This window comes from Mustela lutreola, chromosome 8 (assembly GCF_030435805.1).
Source record: "Mustela lutreola isolate mMusLut2 chromosome 8, mMusLut2.pri, whole genome shotgun sequence".
NCBI classification, from domain to species: domain Eukaryota; kingdom Metazoa; phylum Chordata; class Mammalia; order Carnivora; family Mustelidae; genus Mustela; species Mustela lutreola.
In genome coordinates this window covers 113,877,095-113,902,583 of record NC_081297.1, presented here as the reverse complement: position 1 = coordinate 113,902,583, position 25,489 = coordinate 113,877,095, and the positions used below count along the sequence as shown (strand labels likewise).

Sequence of the window (25,489 nt, the reverse complement as noted above, 5' to 3'; positions counted from 1 at the left end):
ATAACTGTAAACTACCTTTGCGTTTTTATCTGATGACAAATTTCTACATTATATATTTTAAAACTTAGCATTTATCATTACGGTTTTGCCATACAAATTTATTACTTATTTTTCTCAGATTTTAGTTACAGTTTTATCATTATGGTAGCAATCTCCATGCTGGCACTAATAAGCAATATAGAAAGGGATGACAGTCCACAATGCATAGAAAAATTGATTTCTGGTTTTTCTGCATGTCAGACAATCTCTTCCATTTCCATTAAAATCACTTACTCTTTATAAAAAGTAGAGGAAAAATTGTGAGATCATTGGTGATTTAGAAAAATGTCAAAGTAGTATAGATACTTCCTTTCCTTAAATGTACTAGAAACTACCAATCTATTTTTTTATTAAAATTCCTCAAACTGGGCGCCTGGGTGGCTCAGTGGGTTAGGCCGCTGCCTTCAGCTCAGGTCATGATCTCAGGGTCCTGAGATCGAGTCCCGCATCGGGCTCTCTGCTCGGCAGGGAGCCTGCTTCCTCCTCTCTCTCTGCCTGCCTCTCTGCCTACTTGTGATCTCTCTCTGTCAAATAAATAAATAAAATCTTAAAAAAAAAAAAAATTCCTCAAACTGCCCCAAAGTTACTACTTTTATCAATTACAAACTCCCAATTATGTAACATTAATGAACATTAGCATACTGTATACAAGGATTTAGGAACAGAATATGACTAATGAAAAAGTTAAGTCTTACAGTAAATACTTAAATATTATTTGACTCTCAATTCCTCATAGTAAGCAAAACCATTCTATGTTATGTGATATTTTTATAACCAAGATGATTACTACAAGAAAAAAGAAGTTAGTATAACTCTATAACTTAAAGATAAATTACAAGGTAATTTAAAGATAAATTCATACTTAAGGGCATAAAATGGCCTTATTTTTTAAAAGACATTTTGTGGCTTACGAGAAAAAAAAAAGAATAGTAGTATCACTTAACAGTTACATTTCTCATTAATGATTTTGCCCTTATTTTATTAATATGAAGAGATAAATGCCACATATCAAAAAAAATTAAATAATTTCTCATTAAAAATACATTTTATAAAGGGGCACCCGGGTGGCTCAGTCAGTTAAGTAACTGACCCTTGATTTTGGCTCAGGGGCTCAGAACAGATCTCAGGATCATGGGATCCAGCCTTGCATCTGGCACTGTGCTCAGTTCTTGGTGTCTACTTGAGATTTTCTCTCTCCCACTGTCCTCCCCCTGCTTACAATCTCTATCTCTAAATAAATAAATAAATAAAATCTTTAAAGAAAAGTTTATAAATGTTACAAATTAACCATTCTTTTGTAGTAATTTGGATTCTGGTGAATAAATTTATCTAAGTTAATTACGTAGGTCTTCTATCTGCACCGTACACAATATGATATCTGCCAGCTATATTTGGCTACTTAAATTTTAAATTGGTTAAAATAAAAAAAAAAAATAAAAATGTCAAAGTCATGGTAGGATTATCCCCTTGTCAAGAATTCAATAGTCACATGTAGCTAGTACCTACCATATGGCAGAACTAAGTTTAACAGGACAGTGCTGTCCTAGATTATGATAGACTTATAAATACATGGGTAATGTTCTGATGATAGTAACATATGGGAAGATGAATTTACTTCCAAACATATAATACTAAAAACTTAAACAAAATTATAATATACAATATCCAGAGTAGGGAAAAATACAGTGGAGGGGATTAATAGGAATGAAGTCTGGACACCTTTCCCCAATTCTCTAAAAAATTGAGTAGAATTCAAGACTCAAATGAAGCTGAAAATTAAGCCAAGAGAAACAGAAAAACAGCAATACTGTCAAATTAATTTTAGTCTCAAATAAAAAGGAAGCTGCACAGAAATGGATAAAAAGCTAAATATAAATTCTGATGAAGAATTTTCAGGTAATAAATTAGGAACAGGAGAAAACCAAAACGAGTATTTCTTTCAAGCTCCATAAACTACCAAACAAGTGAAAATTACTCTTCACTTGTGCCAAAAGAAGTTGAATAAAAATAGATTATTTCAGCAATGCCTCATCAACTCCTAGTTCGCTGAACATCATTACTTGTTGCCACCAGTGTCCCTGAGATTATCTCCATTTTCCTTCATTCTATTTTCCTCCACTTGCTCCCCACTAGAATTCATTTTTAAAATGTAAAGCCACTAGCATTGGTGTTACGCCTGCATTTGTCACTCTGTCAAGAATCTACTAGCATTTTGTCCACCAATCTCTCCTTCAAGCACAACCAGGAAAGCTAGACCGAACGTAAAGATAGAAAGATCTCTTTAAGGTATCAGAGAACTATGAGGTTAATGAGCCTTAGAAGCATTAATGTTCCAAAGAAAAAAAAAAAAGTACAGAGATGTCTGACATCGACTTGCTGCTTTTCCCCCGTTAGTATATATGCCAAAGCAAACAGTGGTTGAAAACCGAGAAATGGGACAAAAATTGTGTCTGAGAGGCTTAGAAAATAAACAGCAATTCCTGCCATCACAATCTCTTGGAAGAGGAAAACTGGAACTCCAGACCCACAGTGGGAAGGGGTGGGATATAAAACACCTCAGGGTTTCAGAAGGAGTGCCTGAAGATTTATATCCTAGCAATAGAGATAAACTGGAAAGAAACTAGCTTTCCCAAATACTGAAATCTAGCCTCAAGCTAGCTAAATCCCTACCTGGGTCGAAGGCATCTTCCCTTATGCTAACTGTGCGCCAAAATAAGAATTACTCTGTGGGACCTTAACAACTCCAGAGTGTCAAAGTAACACACAATGATCTATTAAGATAGAAGGCTCTATGACCAACATGTAAAGGAAAAAAGAGACATCAAAAAAAGAATCACAGAGAAAATCAGATATTCTTGTTATTAGACACAGACTTCACAATAACTCTGAATATGTCCATGAAACATTTGTATAATATCAGCCAAGAACTGGTAATTATAAGAATCAAATAAATATCTTTGAACTAAAAGATACAAAAATATAAACTTAGAAACTAAAAGTTTAGACACAACTGAAGGAGGATTAAAAACCCAAAATATAAGTTGAAAGAGAATAACCAAACTGCCATTGAAAAGCATAAAGGAGAAAAAAAAAAAACAGAGGCTCTGAGATATAGGTAATATGGTAATAAGTTCTAACGTGTCATTAAAGTATCAATGTCTAAGAAGGGAAAATTAGATAGAAGCAATATTTGAAGGGATAATGGATAAAAGTTTCTAAAAATAATAAAAGCTGTCAGGTCACAAATTTTAGAAGCAGTTTGAATCAAAAGAAATTGAATCCATAATTTATGGGGGGCTGGGTAAAATAGATAAAGAGGATCAAGTGTTCACTTAACATGACGAACACTAAGAAATGTACAGAACTGCTGAATCACCTATATTATCCACTGTATGTTAAGTATACATTGATAGAAAAAATAAAAAATAAAATTTCTTAAGATAAATCTAAGAAAAGATAGATCTTTCACACAAGCAAAAGAGCATTAATGAGCTAAAATAAGAACTGAATAAATTAAGAGATAGCTAGAATCATGAATTGGAAGTCTCAATATTAACATGTCAATTTTGATTACATCAATCTATAAACTCAAAGTAATCTCAAAATTCTACCTGTGTGTGTGACTGTGTGTGTGTGTGTGTGTGTGTGTGCATGTAAACTGATAGTCTAATACTAAAACATGTATGGAAATATAATGGGCCAGGATTAAAGAGTAAAGAACAAATGGATGTACTGTTATTATTACTACTACTGCGTACCAAGACACGTTATCAATCTATAGTGACAAAGACAATGGGAGAGCAGCACAAATATAGGCAATTTGGCCAATCTGTGAAATAGAATTGAAGCAAGCAAGAAAAAGAATCTGAGGACACTTTATGACAAAAGCAGTATTTAGAGCCGTGGAAAAGAGGACACTTTAAATGCATGAAACTTGATTACCTGGATACATAGACGAGGAAAAATAAACCTTGAGCCCTCACCTCATTGCATATGCACAAATCAAACCAGGTAGATTATATGAAACACGAAACAAGAAAGCTTCTAGAAAATGACACAGAGGAATAACTTCCAACCTTCAAATAGGAAAAATGTGTCAGTAGGATTTTAAAAAGCATGAACCAGGGGTGCCTGGGTAGCTCAGGAGGTTAAGCCTCTGCCTTCGGATCAGGTCAGGATTTCAGGGTCCTGGGATGGAGCCCTGCACTGGGCTCTCTGCTCAGCAGGGAGCCTGCTTTCCCCTCTCTCTCTCTGCCTTCCTCTCTGCCTACTTGTGATCTCTGTCTCTCTGTCAAATAAATTTAATAAAATCTTTAAAAAAAAAAAAAAAAAGCAAGAACCATACAGAAAAAAAAAAACATTGATGAAAAGGTATATCTCTTTATCAAAAGTCACCGCTAATTGAAAGAGAAATTGAAATCAGGATGTGAAGATTATTTGTAATACATATAGTGAATAAAGAACTTGGATCAAAAGAATATGGAAAATCCTACACATCAATAAGAAAAAGAAAATTAAAATGTGCCCAAGGTTTGGATAAACATTTCACAAAACAGAATCTTCAAATGGCCAATGAAACACGAAAAAGCAGTTAGCTTTAAAATACAGTGAGAGATTTAGTATCTATCTTGTATAAATTATTAAAATTTTACTTCACTTCTTCAATAATGGCTTTAAATTATTTGCATTTCTGCTTCGAGTACCCTGTGATAATCGGCAACTAAGTTTTAAAAAAGATTCAATAAAGAAAGCTGGATGTTTGATTGCTCATCCGCAATCAGTCATAAATCCAAAGACATCCAACATCCGGTCATTGTCACTCTGAGACTCAGACATATTTGGAGCAGTCCAACATCCGGTCATTGTCACTCTGAGACTCAGACATATTTGGAGCAGTGCGTCAGATGTAGAACATCTCTGAAAGCTTTTGAAATAGAAGGATTGATGACGTTAGAATATAAGGGGCACCTGGGTGGCTCAATGGGTTAAGCCTCTGCCTCCCGCTCAGGACATGATCTCAAGGTCCTGAGATCAAGCCCCGAATCAGGCTCTCTGCTCAGCAGGGAGCCTGCTTCCTGCTCTCTCACTCTGCCTGCCTCTCTGCCTACTTGTGATCTCTGTCTGTCAAATAAATAAATAAAGTCTTTTAAAAAATGAGCATATGGGGCGCCTGGGTGGCTCAGTGGGTTAGGCCTCTACCTTCCGTTCAGGTCATAATCTCCGGATCCTGAGGTCAAGCCCGCGCATCAGGCTCTCTGCTCAGTGGGGAACCTGCTTCCTCCTCTATCTCTGCCTGCCTCTCTGCCTGCTTGTGATTTCTGTCGGTCAAATAAAGACTTTTTTTTTTTAATTTTTAAATAAAAATTTGAAAATGAGCCCATAAACATAATGGGAAGAACTTTCCATTATGAGATTTTTAACTTCCCTGAGAAACAGACCACGAGTAGGTGATAATATAATGGACTTATGTGCAAACCACCCAGTTTTATGCATATTTCCTAGTTTTATCATTCTAACATATTTATGTCACTTAGAAAATAAAATATTATTGATCCAATTGAATTCTCTCCAAACACTACTTAAATCTCATTTCTCTTCACCATCCCACTGGCCACCTGGCCTCAGAGGTAACCAGCATTGCTCAGATATTTTCATTCCCATGCATTTTTTTAACGTATTTGCATATACATAAACAAGACAATATGGTTTTTGCAATTCTTCAAATTCCTCTTACCATATGTAAGAGAAACACAATCAATTTTCACTTGCTTTTTATACTCAGCATTATTCTTCTGACATTTATCCATGCTAACACCTGAAGTTCTGGTTGATTTCCACTTCTAAATATCCTGTTGAATTAATACAAAATAGTATGAAATTTATTTACCATTACGTGTTTACTATACATGTAATTGCTTATATTTTGTTTTGTTTTGAAACAATCTTGTTAACAATGTTCAAGTACATGGTTTCTTGTTCACATTTTTGAGATTCTCATTCTCATCCCTCCATATCAATAAGGGTTTGGTCATGAGGCACATTTTTTTTAAAGATTTTATTTATTCATTTGACAGAGAGAAAGAGATCACACGTAGGCAGAGCAGCAGGCAGAGAGACAGGGGAAAGCAGGCTCCCTGCTAAGCAGAGAGCCTGATGCAGGGCTCGATCCCAGGATCATGACCTGAGCCAAAGGCAGAGGCTTAACCCTTTGAGCCCCCCAAGGCACCCCTGTCATGGGGCATATTAAGTGTGTGGAGCATCTGGTATTACTAGACAGCTTCACTATGCAATCTCCACAGTAGTGTAAAAACCATTCTGTTGCTTCACAACTTGCAAGCAGGTATCACTGTTTGATATTTTAACTTTTGCCTGTATGACGGGAGTAAATTGTTCTCTCTCTTAGTGAGATTAAAGATCTTCCAATGTTTCAGACTATCCTAGTCTTCTCTATGAACTGACTGTCCATATCCTTTGACCATTTGTCTATTGGATTGTGTGTTTTCTTATTGATTTGTAGTTCTTTCTATTTTCTATACACTGAATGTTTAATGGCTATATATGTTGCAAATATCTTCTCTGGGTGAATAATTCATCACTTAAGTTTGTTTATTCTTTTGGTGGGCGATTATTCCTTTAGTGCAGTAAATGTCATCAATATTTTCCTTAATGATTTGTGATTTATGCTTTAAATGGTCATTTCCTACTAAGATATATTAAAATCTTTATCCATTTTCTCCTGAAGGTATTAATTCTTTGCTTGACAATTTTAGGGCCTTGAATCCAGCTGATATTTATTTTTGTGTAGAGTACATGGTAGGGAATACATTTTCCTCTATATACAGCCAGTTGTTCCAATACCAATTTCTTTAAGGGTCTCTCCTTCTTCCACTTATTTGTTAAGCTACCTCCTCTGTAAATCAGGTTTCCATAGCAATGGGATCCTTTATTCAACTTCATTAGTGTGTTTGTTGATCCCTGCTCCTATACCAGTGTCTTGAGTAGAAGAAAAAGAAGTTCTCTGTTATTATTTTTATCTCGTGCTCCCTCTCTTACGATCACCCTCTCTGTCCAATAGGTTTGCGGGGGATGAAGTGATGCCGTGTCACAGTGATGGTCCAGAATTGTTATTAACACACAGTGATACTCAGGATATCAGAGATCCTATTCTAGGACAGCAGGTGGGCAGTTTAATTCTAGGACAGCAGGTGGGCAGTTTAATTCTAGGACAGCAGGTGGGCAGTTTAATTCTCCAAATTCTGGGCTGCTCTCTGTCTCATTCAGACCTCTAGACCAAAGCTTGCTCTCAGTCCCAGTCCAGAAAACACGCTCTCACCGTCATTAGAAAGCTCTTGCCGTGTGTGAGGTATCACGCCCCACTGCGTGGTCAGGTCATGAGTCGGCTCTGACACCGCAATGAGAACACTCTGCAGCCAACGCCTGCTTGGACACCTGGCAAGCCTCTAGCTTCAGCCCTATGTCCTACTTTGCACATCGATTCTATTTCCAATCCGCAGACACGTTGACTTTATTTTTGAGCTCATCTCTGGTGCTCTGGTTTTTCCTTTTTGTATTCTCTCATTATTACGCAACTGGAAAAAAGGGCTGCATCAGAGTGTTAGGGACTGTGATACCCTGAATGGAAGTAGCAGAACTGAATTTTTCTAACTTGATTAAGACTGAACTAGCAGATCATGGGAAAATGATGATGGTAACTACTACACTTGTGTTCTGGAAGGAGGAGGTGGGGAATGCAGGAGGAGGAGAGCCAAAGGAACACAGAGGCTGCGTAACTTTCTTGAGGTCACACAACTGGTAAGGGGCAGACCTGAACCCAGGGTGTCTAACTCCAGAGTAAGAATCTTAGCTACAGCACCCGGTACTGCCTTGTCCCAGCTTTGCTGCAGGGTGGCTCTGGAATCCGGCATGTCGCTTCACCTCTTTGTGACAACATCTTCTCAGTTGTAAAATGAGATGATTACAGTGGATGACCTCTAATCTGTGCTTCTGACTTCTACTCGACGATCATAAAGTGAATTTATAGTTCTGCTTAGCTCCTGGTTTCAGAATACCCTCTGAAATTTGCTTTGGGAGTGAAAATCTTTGGCAACTCTCCAAATTCATTTTAAAACAATCTTTAATGAGATACATAACTCATCTCAAAAACACAATTTCATCATTGGAAATGTCCTGTAAGAGAAGAGAGAACGCAAGCTCTACAGAAAAACCGTGGGTCTGCCATTATAACACCTGGTGAATGTCAGTTCACTAAGTATGAAATGTCTTGAACAGAACTATAAAATGAAAGGTATGGCTGCATGAAAAGATTTGAGTCCTAGTGTTAATTATGTCTCCAACCCAAACTCAAATTTGGGGGGCTTTGGTTTCCCTGTTTTTAAAATTTAAAATTTCCTTGTTTTAAAAATGTTTTTAATGAGGCCCTTCTAACATCTCTTTAGTTCACAAGTGAGAACCTATTACAGAAGTTCAGTGAAGGTATTATTTGAATAGGCTGAAAATACACAAGAAGTAAAAGCTGCTTTTATCCCATGAATGACAAAAATGCCTGGGTCAAGTTAGTTTCTTAGTATACTTCTCATAAGAGTATGTCTGGGTGAAGGATGTGGGCCCTTGTCAGATTGCCTGAGTTAGTTTCTTTCTCCAGAGTTTCTTAAATTTTCCAGTCCTAATACTACCCATCTGTAAAATGAGGATAATCAATTCCTACTTATAGTGATAACTGAATGAGAGGTGCTTAGACCGCTAGAGCACGTAGTAAGTAATTAGTAAATGTTTGTATTATTAACAGTAGTGATTTGAACAGCTGAAGGTGTACATCGTTAAATATCTATTTAAAAATATGTGCAAACCATCATGAGTAACGTGGGTTCCTAAAGACAGAAGGGCATTATCAGGGGGAACTTACTGCAATTTCTCTTACTCTAAAAACTCATATTCCATATTAGTATTAGTTTGGAAAAAAAAAAAGTGATGATTTAATAGGCATCCAGTACTAGTATCTGCTTTGTATGCTAGTACAATTAGAAAAGGTTTCTGCCTTCACAGTAACAGAGAATGTCTAAAACCCACGTACAAATGGGAAAAGAAGATGATGTCACAAAAAAAAGATGATGATGTCAAAAAAAAAAAAAAAGAAGATGATGTCCTTGGCTTGCAAGTCACACACAACTTCACAACCCTGCAGTCAGAATGCATTTGTTAGGAAAGAGTGCGAAGAACTATAATCACAGTTTCTTCAAAATTCCCTGGAACTGTCTAAGCCATGGAGACTGTCCACAACCTAAGAGGTTATTAACAAAAATCTACTTTTCTATCCTTTTGGCTGACATGGAGAAAATAAAATTGAAATGTAGTAAACAAAGGGACAAAGTGAGGGTGAGTAGAAATATTGTAATGGAAAGTTCATTTTATGAACACTTTTATTTTAACGAATGTATTCTTTAGATTATAGGTCAACTTTTATGTAAATCCAGATCTAATGTTTCCTAAAACAAAAAAATATATAGAAGGGCAAGAACCAAAAACAAAACCACTGATAGCCCAAACTGAAGGCTTCTTGCTTCCACCTGCCATCAGGGTATGATATCTATTTTAACTCCTTCTTTGGGTTTTAACAACATAAAATTCATAACTCTTCGCATTTAAGTTAAAAAAATTCAAAACAATAACTCAAACCCATTGTTCGACTTGAAGAAATTAGAAAACACTTCTTTTAGCTGACGATAGCAGGGACCAATTTCAAAGAGGTTTAAAAAGAGTTGATGCTGGAAACTGCCTTGAAGATACAAATTGCTATAATTATCTTTGAACATACATATCATTAAACTGAAATGGATGTCAATAAACCAGCAAAAAATATTTAAACTATTCAGAGCATATTAGTACAAAACAACAGAAAAACAATTTCCTCCACTCTTTCAACAGCACTAACTTGGAGTATAATTTTCATATTTTATCTGCATATATGAAATCAAATAATATTTCCCTTCTATTTACATCATTATTCTATTTTCAAAAGACAGACAGATACTATTATATATGTATAAACGCATTTTAAGTCATTGTCAGCATTTTACTTTAAGGGAAATATAAGCACCGTGGTTTCAAAAGGAGAAATATTTTGGTAAGAACTGAACTGAAATAAACACAATCTGGTATTAAAAAATAGTCCTAGTATAGCTAAAATTCTAACGGATTCAAAGCTATGTTTAGAACAGTCATTCTTAATAACATCCAGAGTCTTCTGGCTCTTTCCATAGAGGTATTGGAGTGCCAAAAAATATATATAATGTTCAGTTATTCATTCTGATTGCAGTTTTTAATGTAATTTGCCCTGTGCATCCCAAGTTCACCTTGTCAGAGAGTACTGCCTCCCCAAGGCTGCCCCAGGGTCCTGTTGACGGATGGCTCTAATTGCAGTCGGCGCTGTAAACAAGGCAGCTACTCCATGCTCTGCGAGCACGCGGAAATAAGCACCAGCATCTGGTGTTCCCACAGGCTTCCCCTACAATGAGATTAATTTAAAATGTCACTGGGTAAAATGTCTCATATTTCACTGACAGTTCAATACTTACACATTTAACACGGCAATATTAATAAGATGGGGTGCTCAACAAATCTTGGTTTTAAAATATCCCCATGTTCTATCGTAAATAAAACAAACCAAACGCCCAGGCTTCAGAGAGGCCATTTACTCCCATTACGTCATCCTGAAAGCTTTTCACACTGCAATTGTTCCTTTCTTGAGTTTTGAAAGATAAAGGACAGGAAATAGAGATCACATTCAAATTAATAACAAAGAACATTCTTCAATTAGCCAAGAAATTAAATACATCGTTTAAGTGGGTAAACTAAATGACAAATATGATTGCTACGAATTTCTAACTTACTCTTTTTCATGATACTTTTAAAAGTGACAATAGTGGGTTACGCGGTGGACTCCTGATTTGGGCTCAGGTCATGATCTCAGGGTTGCGAGATAGAGCTGGCTCCCTACTCAGACTGGTCTGCAGGACAGTCCCTCTTGCTCTTTCTGTCTGTCCCTCCCTCCAGTTCACACACTCTCTTTAGAAATAAATAAATAAAATCTTAAAAAAAAAAAAAAAGAAGTGACTATAACAATTCTCAAAGTGTTTGGGAAGAGAAAAAGATATGGAATCACAGGGATTTCTGAACAATGACTTTTCCAATTAAATGCCTCGCTCCAAGGAAAGCAACTTCTATGACTTAAAAAAATTCAGTAAGATATCCACAAACGTATCTTTTCTATAGCCTCAAAATGACATTTAACAAAGTCAGTGGAAAACCCATGAATAAAAATCTAAAAATTTTTATAAAATATGTAATCAAAAGGACACAAAGCTTTTTTTTTTTTCCTTTTTTAAGAGTGAGAGAGCACACTGTGGTGAGGAGCAGAGGGAGAGAATCCCAAACATGGTTCTATGCTCAGCACAGAGCAGATGTGGGGCTGGATCTCACAACCCTCAGAGATGATGACCTGAGCCCAAATCAAGAGGTGGTCGCTTAACTGACTGAGCAAGTCAGGTGCCTCCCAAAGCATTTTTTTTAATATTTTATTTATTTATTTGACAGAGAGAGAGAGATCACAAGTGGGAAGAGAGACAGGCAGAGAGAGAGGAGGAAGCAGGCTCCCTGCTGAGCAGAGAGCCTGATGAGGGGCTCAATCCCAGGACCCTGAGATCATGACCTGAACCGAAGGCAGAGGCTTAACCCACTGAGCCCCCCAGGCGTCCCCCAAAGCATCTTTTAATAGACTTTTCTGTAAAATGGAAAATGAACATAGCATACATAAATCAGTGATTCTACAAAAATCTACGTTGGCCCAACTCCAGCCCCTTATCTCTCAATCCATTCTCAAAACCGCTACTTCTTCCTCTGATTCTAGAGCAAAGTGCCTGGAATGTTAATATATGTTATGTGAAAAAAATACATACTACACACACACACACAAACACACACACACAAACACACGTATTTCACAAGCAAATCCTTTTTGGAGGGGTTGGGAGAAAAAATGGAAAACAGGTTTCTGATTTTCGACCATTTCTTGAAGACTTAAAGGATTAAAGAACATCAGGAATTCCCCAAAGATAGTTACTATATGTAGTCTTTCCTAAACTTCTCTGTCCACACCCCCTATATGCACATTTCATGGATCTTATATTCTGTAAAACACACTTGGGAAACACTGATACGGTAAAAAGAGGAAAGAAGTCGCTAGTAGTAAACTGAGACCTCTCCCCCAACAGAGACTAATGAATGAACAGATGATAAGAAGAGGCCAACCATAGGATTCATGAATCCCAATTCACTATCTGCATCTACTTGGATCTTGGATAGGGTGTTATCTATCAGTCTGTGTTTTCTTTTTTTTTCTTTTTTATTTTTTTAAAGATTTTATTTATTTATTTGACAGAGAGAGAGAGATCACAAGTAGGCAGAGAGTCAGACAGAGAGAGAGAGAGAGATAGAGAAGTAGGCTCCCTGCTGAGCAAAGAGCCCGATGCGGGGCTCCATCCCAGGACACTGAGATCATGACCTGAGCCAAAGGCAGCGGCTTAATCCACTGAGCCACCCAGGCGCCCCGGTGTTTTCTTTTTTTTAAATGATTACCTTCAATAGTCTTTAATGTAAGTATACATACTTTTTTTTAAATAGAACCTTTTTCTTATATTCTGTTGCTTTTTCTCTTGCTTTTTTAAAACCAAAGTATTTATTGCAACCAGAAATTCATTTTTATTAACACGACTATCCCAAAGCACTTAATTTCAATTTATTCCCTTACCATCTCATACAGGTCAAAAAGCTGTCAGATATAATCTGGCAACGCATATACATAACTTGACTCACAAATTTTGAAGCCTTGAGCACATCCATCTAAAATGAACCAGCAGGTTTACTCTTTTGCACCCAGTGAGGTGAAAATTTGACTTTTACTTTTTTGATCTGTTTTGGGCACTGTTCAGGCCCTGGTGTATGAGATTGTGACTTTGGAAACTTGATCTCACCCACATAAAGATGATTTATTAACTGACTTTATACAATTGACTTTCCCTGTCTATGCTGCCATTTTCTCGCCTACTAAATAAAAATAAATCACTTTTCCAATATTTCCTCGATAAGCTAAAAGCACTGAGATAATATTTTAAAGTAGTTTGACCTCTACTGAAGAAAGATATTTTATAGCCAATTGGAATTGAATTCCACTACAGTTCCAGTGTCATGGGACAAAGATAATATACTCACAAAAAGGTGATATTAGGGTCATAACAAAATGCTACACCATGATTACCAACATAAAGGACACAATTTGATGTATTGTATAATGCCTTCAATTAATTATGTCTAATGATAATGGTAGCTTAAACACTAGGAATATCAGTTAAAAACTCTACCGTATCTTTTTATAAATAATAATTAGTATTATAATTTTGACCCACACCAAATACATTTTCATAATAGTCTATTTATTGAGCATAAAAATCATAATAACATAGCATTCCTATTAGGACACTGAAGGAAGTGATGCATATAATCTCACCATATTCGTTTGTAAGTTAGCTGAGCTCAAAAGGTTCAGAATTTTGCATTTTATTGCCCATTTCCACAGAATTTTTCGATGCTATGATATGTTTCACTGTTTTAGAATTTAGTGACTCAAAGGCTTATTGGTTTATTGAACACTGTCCTCCCCTGCCGTCCTGTAAACACACAAGCTTGTGTACATATATGTACATGTGTGCACACACAGGCAATATAATTCCTTTACAGTATTTTTTAAAAATAATAACACACTAACCACACTGAGTTGCCTGGAGAAAATGACTCTGATTCCAGAACTTGCATATTCAGTGAGGAGCGACAGCCAAACGCTCTTCAACAGAAAAGTAGGAAGATTCTAAAACTCTGGGGAATTGTAACAAACATACACACCAAAAGCAGTAATGTGGCTAAAAGGTAACAATAATTTAAAAACTGTGCAAAACTCAAATTGATGTCATTACTGTTTGCTTTTATTCCCTTCTCCAAACTAATGGCTAAAGTGTCCATTGCTACCCAGAAACCAAAAGCAAAAAGCAATCCTTCCAGTGGCAAAGCAGAGATTCTGAGCTTACAGCTGTTAGAAGTAATGAATTTTTAACATCAGAGATTTACAGAACATCAACAGCTAATATTTATGATGTGGTGAGTGATGGTACAAAGCATAGAAACCAAGACAGATAAATACCTGAAGATTAAGGTGCGCATACAATTCTCTACCACTTACGATTCAATGTGTTCACAGGAATCAGAGATGATAGACTGTGAATTAGAAAACCAACTGATGTCTCAGCTTCTCACATAATCCCTACTGAGGTTCAGGGTCAGCACTGGCAAGTAGTGAAAGACAGTCCCTTACCAAGACAAAGACCAGCTTAAACACTTGAGTTTGATCTATGAGAAAAAAAAAATCATTTTCTTCATTAATCCTATGATTTCAGTTTATCCAAAGGCTTGGTGTCAAAGCTACTTGTAGCTTCTCGGACTTTGACATAAAAATTTCCAAGCCAGCTGAGGTTCTTGCCTCTTTTTGTGGCAGGATTAGAAATACATCTGGTCTCTTTGAACACTACTTCTGAGAATATCACCGAAGGCATGCTTGTACTGCAGTCCTAAGGTGAAGACAGCAACATCCCTAGTTCTGAATTTAATTTCAGCAGACAGGTGCAGCAGTGCCAGCTTGTTTATTTTGGAAATGGGATGACATTGGCAATAGCATTTGTTAAATCTCTACTACATGCCTCGTGTCTTTACCGAAGGATGAAAGTTTGGGCATGCAACATCTAAACTTGAGACTTGTTAAAACATAAGCAGTTCCCCAGGATACAATATTTAGCAAAAGAAAAGCAAAATGCAGAATAGTCTGCCTATCATTTGGATGATGCCATCTGTATGAAAATAAAGGAGGGGGATTTCTTATGTAAGAATACAGAAGACACAGAAGATTGCTTCCAAGTCAGAGAAATTGAAGAGCTGGGAGCAGAGGACAGTGAGATTTGCACTCTTCACCTTTTCGTGTATTTTGAATATGAACCAAATGAGTGTACAACCTCTTTGGAAAATGGGCTTTTTCTTCTGTAAAGTCCCTCTCTCAATAACTTACATTATCTTGTTCCAATCTTGAAAACATTACTGCCGCTTTAAACCCCAATGAGAGAACTACTCTATGCCTTAAGACCTTCAGGTCTAGGATTTGGTTACTATAGCAGATTCTCTTTTAAGGAGGAAAAAGTTGCTTATCAATACAATTGATAACTAAGAATTTATATCAACTCACTTCATAGATTATTTGCTAGAGATTTCCCATAATTTCATGGGTCTCACCTGTGGGGATATGCTGCTACCTTGCTTTCCTTTATCTGTCCATACCGCTATCTAATTTGACTCAAGCCTTTGACTGTCAACCCTAAATGTAGATTATAAGTGCATGGGGTGCTTTCTTTTATTTTATTTTAAAGTTCTTATTTATTTATTTGAGAAAGAGAAAGCCTGAGCAAGGGGCAGGAAGGGACTCAGAAGGAAGGAGAAGCAGACCACTAGCTTGGCAAGCAGCCCAACATGGGGCTCGATCCCAAGACCTGGGATCAAGACCTGAGCTGAAGGCAGATGCTAAACGAACTAAGCCATCCACATGCCCTGATCTGGATGCTTCTGAAAGGGATCAGTGTCTGATTCTGGCTCCCAGAGATTCTGATATAATTGGCCCAAGTTGGGCCTGTATTGTAATGTTTCATGGGGACCCTAAAGAATTCTAATCTGCAGCCTGGGTTGAAAACCATAGTCCTTAGATATTAGGCATTACCTGAGGTTAGGCAATACCACCTGCCTCATCACCCTAGAGGATGAGCCTAGAGCTCAACACTAGCCTTTTCCCACCTGTTATAAATAAATGAGCCAATCCAAGTATTAATAAAAAAAATACTGATAACTGAAATCTGACTATAAGACTATAACTAAATATGACTTCACTGAGAAAATAATTGGGAAGAATTGCCTCATTCTTTATTTCTTGCTAGACTCCAGACTGTACCTATATATTATGATTTATAGGACCTAGCACCCTGAACACAATGATCCTTTCTCTACAGTCGGGAAGAACAACCCCAGGCCAGCTGCTGATCCTGTGTTGCCAGAGACTTCTGGAAGCTAAGTTTCAGTGTTGAGGATTTTGTTTGGTTGTATCAAAGCTTGAAAGGATTTTATCTTAATCTTTTAGATGAAGGGTTTTTGACTGGACTTCAGGGAAGTTTATGAGTATTCTGATCTTTTTAATGTGTATACATTCATCTTCCTAGGGAGATAAGTCAATCTGATTGGATTCTAAAAAAGGAGTCCAAGCCAAGGTTAGGCATGAGAGCCTCCCCAACATAGAAACCTCTTCAAATATTTTCTGTCTAGATCTTGGAAACACCGTGGCACCCATATTGGTAAGGAAGAAGTAAAACTGCCACTATTCGAAGATGATATGACATGATGCATATATATCCAGACTCCATCATACTAGTAGTAGTAAATGAATTCAGTAACATTGCAGGGTACAAAATTAATACCCAGGTATCAGTGGTGTTTCTATACATTAATAATGAGGTAGCAGAAAGGGAAATTAAGAAAACCACTCCATTCACAATTGCACCAGAAAGAATAAAATACCTAGCTAGGGATGAACTTAACCAAAGAGGTGACAAGCCTGTACTCTGGAAACCATAAAACACTGGTGAAAAAAAATGGAAGATGACATGATTCATACTTTAAATATCTTACCGTTTTGTCCACCGTACCTCAATAAAGCTGAATTTTAAAAAGAGAGAAAGCTATCCTTTCTGGCTTGGTTCTTCCCCTGCCCTCTCCCGGATCGTTGAGAGTAGACCATATGGGGCCTTACGATGAGGTTACCCTCCAATGAATAAGCCATTGCTTCCACCCAGGTCATAAGAGTCCATCTGTCCCACTAAAAAGATGCTTACCTCTGAAAGTATTAATGCCAAGTAAATGAAGCAGAGCACTGGAATTGGTAATTCTGCTGAGCTAATGAGGGTCTCTGACATATTTACCACTCTCAGCAGTCACAGAGAGCGTGTATCACTAGGGTAGCTGGTAGCTCATGGCTTCAAGCAGGAGAGCGCTCACCTCTGAATTCCTCCACGCTGAGGAGCCATCAACCATACTCAGAGACAAACTCGGGCTTTTCTGACTCAGAGTGAGAAGTTACACTTTGCTATAAGCAGAGAAATTAAACGGCTTCTTGCTTTTATTACACTAGCAGATTTCTGCCCAGGAAGTAAAGTGTGGCTATTCTGTATGTATGCTGCAATTCAACCTGAGGTTGTACAAAGCTTGGCTACCCCACACCATCCAATAATTTACCAAAAATTACCTCCAAACATCCTAATATTTCCCCCCATGTTCAAAAACGAAACAAACACAGACCTCCTATGGCATTGCTGACCAATGACACCTTACTTGCAAAAACCCTTCAGCTGTTGTCCTCGCAGACCTCCTTCTGAAGCAGCTGACCCTGCTGATGCCCCCTCTTCTGGAAAGCCCCCTTCTGCTTCACGATACCATCTTTCAGATTCTCCCACTGCCTTGTTAATTTTTCCCTCACAGTTTTTATAGCTTTCCTTTCATAATCTTTACCTCTCTGTTCCTTAATCACCTCAGGGACTTAAATTATGAACTCTTCTACATCCTCTAATTCTGAAAGTTCTTCTGAGTTTCGAACGTCCCCTTCCTGATACCATACAAATGTCTGAGGAGCAGCTTTTTTTTTTTTTTTTTAAGATTTTATTTATTTATCAGAGAGAGAGAAGGGGAGAGAGCAAGCACAGGCAGACAGAATGGCAGGCAGAGGCAGAGGGAGAAGCAGGCTCCCTGCCGAGCAAGGAGCCCGATGTGGGACTCGATCCCAGGACGCTGGGATCATGACCTGAGCCGAAGGCAGCTGCTTAACCAACTGAGCCACTCAGGCGTCCCTGAGGAGCAGCTTTAAAATCGACGCTACCAAAACTAAAAATACTCCTTCCCCCTCAACAAGCAGCAACGACCACAGTTCAGGTGGTAACCACCATTGTCCTTGCTAAAGACAGCAAAGCTATTCTCAACCTCCTACTAGGCTCTACCTTATGATATCCACCGACACCCTAATATCCTGCCTTTTCCTTAAAGGTCACTGATACCCTGGTTCTGGCCACTAGTAATTTCCTTAAAGGTCACTGATACCCTGGTTCTGGCCACTAGTAATTTCCCAATGTTCATCTCTAAATTACGGGTAGAGAGCCAGAGAACTTTGTTTCAAATCCCAACTCTGTCACTTGTGTGCCACTGGTAAAGTTACTTAATGTCTCTGATCTTCAGTCTCTACAGCTGTAAATAGGGACTCAAAATATTTATCCCATGGGTGTATAAGAGAAATAGTTATCTATCACCCAACACCCAATCAACGGAAGCTATGATCACTACCGGAACTGCTTCACCCACAGAGCTTTCCCGGTCTACTCTAATCCTAAACTTCCCCTCAGATACTAATAGACAGATTTTGAGCCAGGGTGGAATCCAAACTGCCACTTACCAGCTATGTAACCTCAGTCAGCTTGTTTAATATCTTTGATCCTTATTTAGTTCCATCATCAGAAAATTGCATCAGAACAGGTACAAGAATTAAATGTAGAGTCTTTACCACAGGCAATGGCTCAATGTAATTTCTGAAGAAAGTTTCATATCTTCTACACCGTGTAAGAAAGTTCTCAGTCAGGTGGTGTTTTGGTTTGTTTCCTTTCTGTCCTTCACATTCATCTTAGTTCTTTGACTATCTTGTCTGCGTTCAGCACCAAGGGTGTATCTGATATTTATTCTGTTTCCTTATCAACCCCGAGAAAATATTGAGCTCAAAACAGGCACCAGTAAACAGTGTTGATGGACCCACGACAGAAGCTGCACTTGCTTGCTCCAACATAAAACATGGGCACACAGAGAGAAAAATAAACTCAGAAATAAATATCTTTGAACAACTAGTCATGTGAGAAATCTAAAAGATGCTGGCATCAGCTTTGTAATCTTTTCCGATTGAGAAGATCAAATTATATAGCCTGAATCAGAGTAATAACTGTGTCATCATTTTTCTCCTTCAGTACATACATAAAAGTACATTGCTGTTATACTAGATAAAAAGAATAAAGAAGGAAATCATCTTCCATTAGATAAGAGCGGGAGAAGACTCTGATGTGTGCCTTTCACTGCACTACTTAGCAACATCATGGCTACTGGTCTTCAAAAGAAGCAACGTATCTCTGAGCTTGAAAGAAGCGAATCTCTGTCCTTAAAAAAAATGGATCATCAAATTCGAGAAAACCAGTTAACATGGGAAATGCAAAATTTTTGCAAAAAGAAGACAACTCTATACATGGAAGCAACAGTTACATTTTTAAAATGAAACCCTGAAGGGGATAAGAATTCAGAAGGTCCATGTGTGGACAATATGTCACAGGATGTCCTCATGGAGACAGCAGGTCCAGTGCATAAAAAAGCACAAGGTATGTTCACTGAAGGTACCTGTGGATGGTCTGAAGAGTGTTAATACAAAAATAATTTGAAATTCACTAAAGTAGTATCCTCAATATTCTCAAACTTTAAGAATTTCAAAGCAGAAAATTTTTTGATCCATGTATACAAAGTGATTATAACTATGTCTAAAATATGTGTATGTAGTCATATTTCACCAATTATACATATATATTGTGACATATTTTTTAGGATTTTATTTATTTGAGAGAAAGAGAAAGAGCGCATGTATGAGAAGGGGGAGGGTCAGAGGGAGAAGCAGACTCGCTGGCAAGCATGGAGCCCAAGGCAGGACTCGATCCCAGAACTCCAGGATCGTGACCTGAGCCAAAAGCAGTTGCTTAACCAACTGAGCCACCCAAGCGCCCCATATATTGTGATATTTTGTGAGGCTTTCCAACTAATTCCATAGACATTATTTTATCTGATTCCCGTGCAAAAAAGGAAGGTATAGAGCTCATCCTCACACCAAACATGAGAATAAAGGGTACCTAAACTCTTCCTTCATGAAAAGAGGATTCAGTGAGAGATTATCAAGCTGAATATTCTGAAGGCTTCCAAGATATACACAGCTTATAAACCAGTAATGATAAAGCCCATCAAAAAATAGATGTGAAAGTTTATACATCTTTGGATAATGGTGAGCCATGAAATGTGCTGATTTATTCACACATGAAAGGCTTCACAGCCACTCTTATTTCACTCACCAGTTCTACTCTGCAAGGACAGATCCTTGAGGGGACAGATCACTGGGTTATTGTCCATAGATGCTACTCATTCTGTTACGATCGACACATCCCTGTGCATAGATTCCTTTGCCTGACTCTTAGAAGAGAATTAACATGCTCCAAAGGGAGCTGCCGTTAGTGCTCTGATGACTGCTGCAGTTACCAGACTCTAAAGGAAGAAATGTGGACTATTTGAAAATTTAAAAATTCAAGCATTACGCTGGCTGGATTGCATAGGAATGAATGGTTGGTGTTTGTACTGTAGAATTATATTTTGGGAAAGAATAAATTCGAATGTTTAGGTAATAACAGCAGCTTATTATATCTTGGCAACTATTCTAAGGGCTTTTCATGACTAACCACTTAAATGATACATAAGAAAAGTACTGTTAATATTGATATTTTATAGATGAGGAAACTGAGGTTGAGAGCAGTTAAGCAACTCATCTGAGGCCAAACAATTAATAGGTAAAAATTTCAGGAATCATTCTATGGGAGTCTTTTTTTTTTTTTTAAAGATTTTATTTATTTATTTGACAGAGAGAGATCACAAGTAGGCAGAGAGGCAGGCAGAGAGAGAGAAGGGGAAGCAGGCTCCCTGCTCAGCAGAGAGCCCGATACGGGACTCGATCCCAGGACCCTGAGATCATGACCTGAGCCGAAGGCAGAGGCTTTAACCCACTAAGTCACCCAGGCGCCCGTTCTATGGGAGTCTTAATCTGCTGTGCTTCTTCTCAAACATGAAAATTTTTCAATAATTTAAAATGAAACCTTCAGTAAATGCATTTTAAGAGTCAGCATCACTTTCTAGGACAATAAACTGAAAGGAATTCCAGAATTAAAAGTTAAAACATATTACCAAATAATATATTTATTCTAGGAAAAGACATAATTGATTTGGAGAAGAGTCACCGAAGTGCAGAATGGGGCAAACATGTGTCAATCCTCTAGTTTTAATAATGAAGAAATGGATTCCCGCAGAGATGGAATTAATTTACTCAAGGTCATATAGGAAGATAAAAGCAAAACAAAATTAATAGCACAGATATTCTGACCTTGTTCCTATATCACAATTCAGAATCTTAAATCCTCTACTTCTGCCTAATTTATCATCTGAGAAGGTGGAATGTATGACATATCTTCAAAGTTAATTGCTGAATTATTAAGAGAGCCATCTGTCCTAGTTTACCAATGAGCGTACGTAAGAGTTTACTGACATGGCTTGCTGCTCTAAGGTATGCAACTTGTGAAAAGCAAACAAGTGTAAAATGAGAGCAAGCTTTCACTCCTTGAGAATCTCCAAAGAGACTGTTATTATGTAGACATGACAACTGCCATATCAAGATCAAATACACCAACTAGTTTATGACTTAACGCCAAGTTAAACTGAAGGTGACCAATAACTAACATTCCATTCTAGGTAATAACTTAGCTAAAAAAGAGCAAACAACTTTCTTTCTTTCTTTTTTTTTTAATTTAAGGTAAAAGCCATTTTAGTATATTTTGGTATATTTTGTATATTTTTACATGCAAGCAGTTTTATATAATTTTCCTCAGATTTACTGACATATAATTGACAAATAAAAATTGTATGTATTTAATATGTCAACTTGGATGTTTTGATACATATATATACACTGTGAAATAATCAACACAATCAAGCTAATTAATATATTTTTCACCTTACATAGTTATGATTTTCTTTTTCTTTTGTGTGTGTGTGTTTGTGGGGAAAACACTTGCAATCTAACCTCTTAGCAAATTTGAAGCATACAATATAGTATTTTAAACTAAATTAGCCATGTTACTGTATATTAGATCTCCAGAACTTTTTCATCTTGAATAACTGAAACTTTGTACACCTTGGTCAACATCTTTCCACACAACATCAAAGAAACATACATTCTTCTCAAGGGCATTTAAAACATTCTTCAGCATAGATCACATGTTAGGCCTCTGAACAAGTCTTAACAAATTTAAAAAAAGAGAAGTCATTCCAAGTATCTTTTCTGACCACAATGGAATGAAACTACAAATCAATAATAGTAAGAAAAACAATAAAATTCATAAATATGTGGAAACAATACACTCTTGAGAAAACATTGGGTCAATAAGGAAATCAAAAGAAAATTTGAAAAGTATCTCAAGACAAATAAAAATGAAAACACAACATACAAAAACTTAGGGGATGCAAAAGTGATACAAAGACATGAAGACATGAAGTTTATAGCAATAAATCCTGACATTAAAAAAAGAAAGAAAGATCTCAGAGGAACTAACTTTACATCTCAAGGAACTTGATAAAGAACAACTAAGAACAAAGTTCACAGAAACAAGGAAATAATAAAGACTAGAGAAGAAATAAATCACATAGTTAATAAAAACAATAGAAAACATAACTAAGAGTTGTTTGAGAAGATAAAAATTGAACCATCTTTAGGTGTATTCACTAGGAAGAGAGAAGACTCAAATCAGAAAGAGCGGATAATGTTATGGGCAGTTCAGAAATAAAAAGGCTCAGGAAGAACTATAATGGGGAGATGTTTGTCAAGTTAGTTGATTTCTTGCTTAGCCACACTGCGGTCATTACAGAAGCCTGTGTTCCACTGTTTCATGTAATTGAAATGTGTACACAAGATACACATTGTCCATTAGTACCCAAGCAAAGACAAGAATAAAGAGGGCCCAGCCAGCCTTCTTTACCTTGAGAAGTGTTGGATTTTGATTCTGCAGATGACAGGCTTTTTGTAAAAGGGGACAAATACAAAACAGAAGAAAGAAGCCAGAAAGCATCTCTGAGTAGAACCACCATTTACCAACACACACATACCAGATACACACATACCAGGTTGCTAAATTTGTTTCTACCTTCAGGTTCCTAGATTAAAGTGTTGTTTGTTTCATTTCTTCTCTGACAACACTGCTGTACCAAATATGTCTTGATCTGTATGTTATTGGGGTTAGGTCTGTTGGAATCAGCTCCATTAATAAAGTAAATTTCCAAAAAGGCACTGCTTATTTTCTTCCTGTCAAAAATAAGGACTGAATTGTTCAGAATTGGTTTACATATTTTAACTGGTTATTCTAAACTGGCTTCTAGAGTTGCATACTTCAAATGCATCCAATTCAATGAATAACAGTAAATCTTTGCTTATTAAAAAAATATAACCTATTATTTAAGTTGTTCATGAAATTCTCTGGTAAAGATAATTAGAACTGCATAGTCCTTCATAACAGAAAACAGTCTTGACTTATAAAATCAAGTTGTTCGTTTGTTTTTTTTTTCTGATTTTCATCCAGGCATTTATTTAACAAATATTTATTAGAACCAAACACCTGTCAAGAGCAAAGCTAAGGACACCTATTACTGATTACACGCATATTCCAGGTTTTTGTATATTTCTCAACTGGCATTGGACCAAAATTCAAGAGATATAATGCTTATGTCATAAATAACTATATGTGAGATATATGTATTAATGCACGTGTGCGTGTGTATCTTAAAGATTTTATTTATTAGAGAGAGAGAGAAAGAGAAGCAGACTCCCCAGTGAGCAGGAAGCCCAATGAGGGACTCAATCCCAGGACCCAGCAATCATGACCCTAGTCAGAGCCAGATGCCTAACCAACTGAGCCACCCAGGTGCCTCTATACTTTAAAAAAAAAAAAAAAAAAAAAAAAAAGGCTAGCTGAGAATTGATGGTGAGAAAACACTAAGATAATCTATTTCTTCTCAGACTTAGAGCAGACAGGGGCAAACAAGCAAAACAAAGGGGCCTACAAACTAACATGAAACAGGATCTTGGATCCAAGCCAGTGGGGGAAGCCTAAGGTGCTACTGAGAGAGGACAAGATTTGACCTAGTCAGAGAGGTCAAGGAGGGCTTCCGTGAGAAGAAGACACTTGATCTGAGGAATATATTTCAGGCAACAAATGGCAAATTCCTATAGTAGGAAAGAGCATTATAAAGCTTCTGGAAAACAGGAGCAGGCTGTGTCTTAGAAGGGAAGAGAGAAATTCAACAACCTTCAAGGGTTGAGGAGCCAAGAGTGATTAGGACTGAAAATGCCCATTAGCATTTGGAAAAATAGAGATATCCAGGGAAATTATCAAAAGCTGCTATAATGGGATGACGGCGACAGATGCCAACGGGGGAGGGCGGTGGAGGAAGGCAGGCCTTCCAAGATGAAGAAAGTGTTCTAACTGCAAGGGGATAAGGGAATTGAGAATTTTTGTGGGATTTGTTGTTGTTGTCGTTTGTTTTAATGAAAGAAACAGAAATGTGTTACAAATTTGGTAACTACTGGGAAGCTAAAGCCGAAGCAGAAAGCCAGAATTTCCTATGTTTCCGCCCTGTACATGCAGAGCTATGTGTCCTCCACGGCAGAAACGAAAATCGTATTTTCCACTTGAGGAGTTCCTATTGGAACACACATTGTTTCAGGTGGGTGACTCTTAACATATTCAGAAGTTAAACTGATTTTCCAACTTAGAGATAGCCATTTTTGAGTTTTTTCAGCCAATGCAGTTATAGGTATGTATTAAATTTCAGAATATTAAAAAAAGATCTTTGCTGAGAAAAAGGATTCATTCATTATTCATTCATAAAATATCATGAACCACTTACAAGCAATAAGAGATATGTTTTATGAACTATAGATGACTTGGGCACATAATGAACTAGTACTTCAGAACATCAATTTTTGTTAAATCAAAATTCATCATTACATAAGAATATCATCACACTCACCAATTCACTATCTACCTTAAAGCTCTGAAATGCTGTAATTCATTAAAAATGAATATAGGGCACCTGGGTGGCTCAGTGGGTTAAAGCCTCTGCCTTCGGCTCAGGTCATGATCTCAGGGTTCTGGGATCGAGCCCCGCATCGGGCTCTCTGCTCAGCAGGGAGCCTGCTTCCCTTCCTCTTCTCTGCCTGCCTCTCTGCCTACTTGTGATCTCTGTCTGTCTAAAAAATAAATAAAATCTTTTTCAAAAATAAATAAATAAAAAAGAAAAGAAAACTTTGAACATACTGAGCTGTGTATGACTTTATTTCTCTTTAGAAAAGGTCCATGAGTGATCT

The 25,489-nt window shown here is 37.2% G+C and overlaps 1 protein-coding gene across 2 annotated transcripts in view; it reads right to left on the bottom strand.

Moving 5' to 3' along the window:
- Positions 1-25,489, bottom strand: part of ACSS3 (acyl-CoA synthetase short chain family member 3) — a 160,888-nt gene that overhangs the window by 59,443 nt on the left and 75,956 nt on the right. For both annotated transcript variants that reach the window (XM_059186442.1, XM_059186443.1), the window contains exon 8: positions 10,410-10,561. In XM_059186442.1, the coding sequence (XP_059042425.1) occupies positions 10,410-10,561 (152 nt within the window). The remainder of the gene's footprint in view (positions 1-10,409; positions 10,562-25,489) is intronic.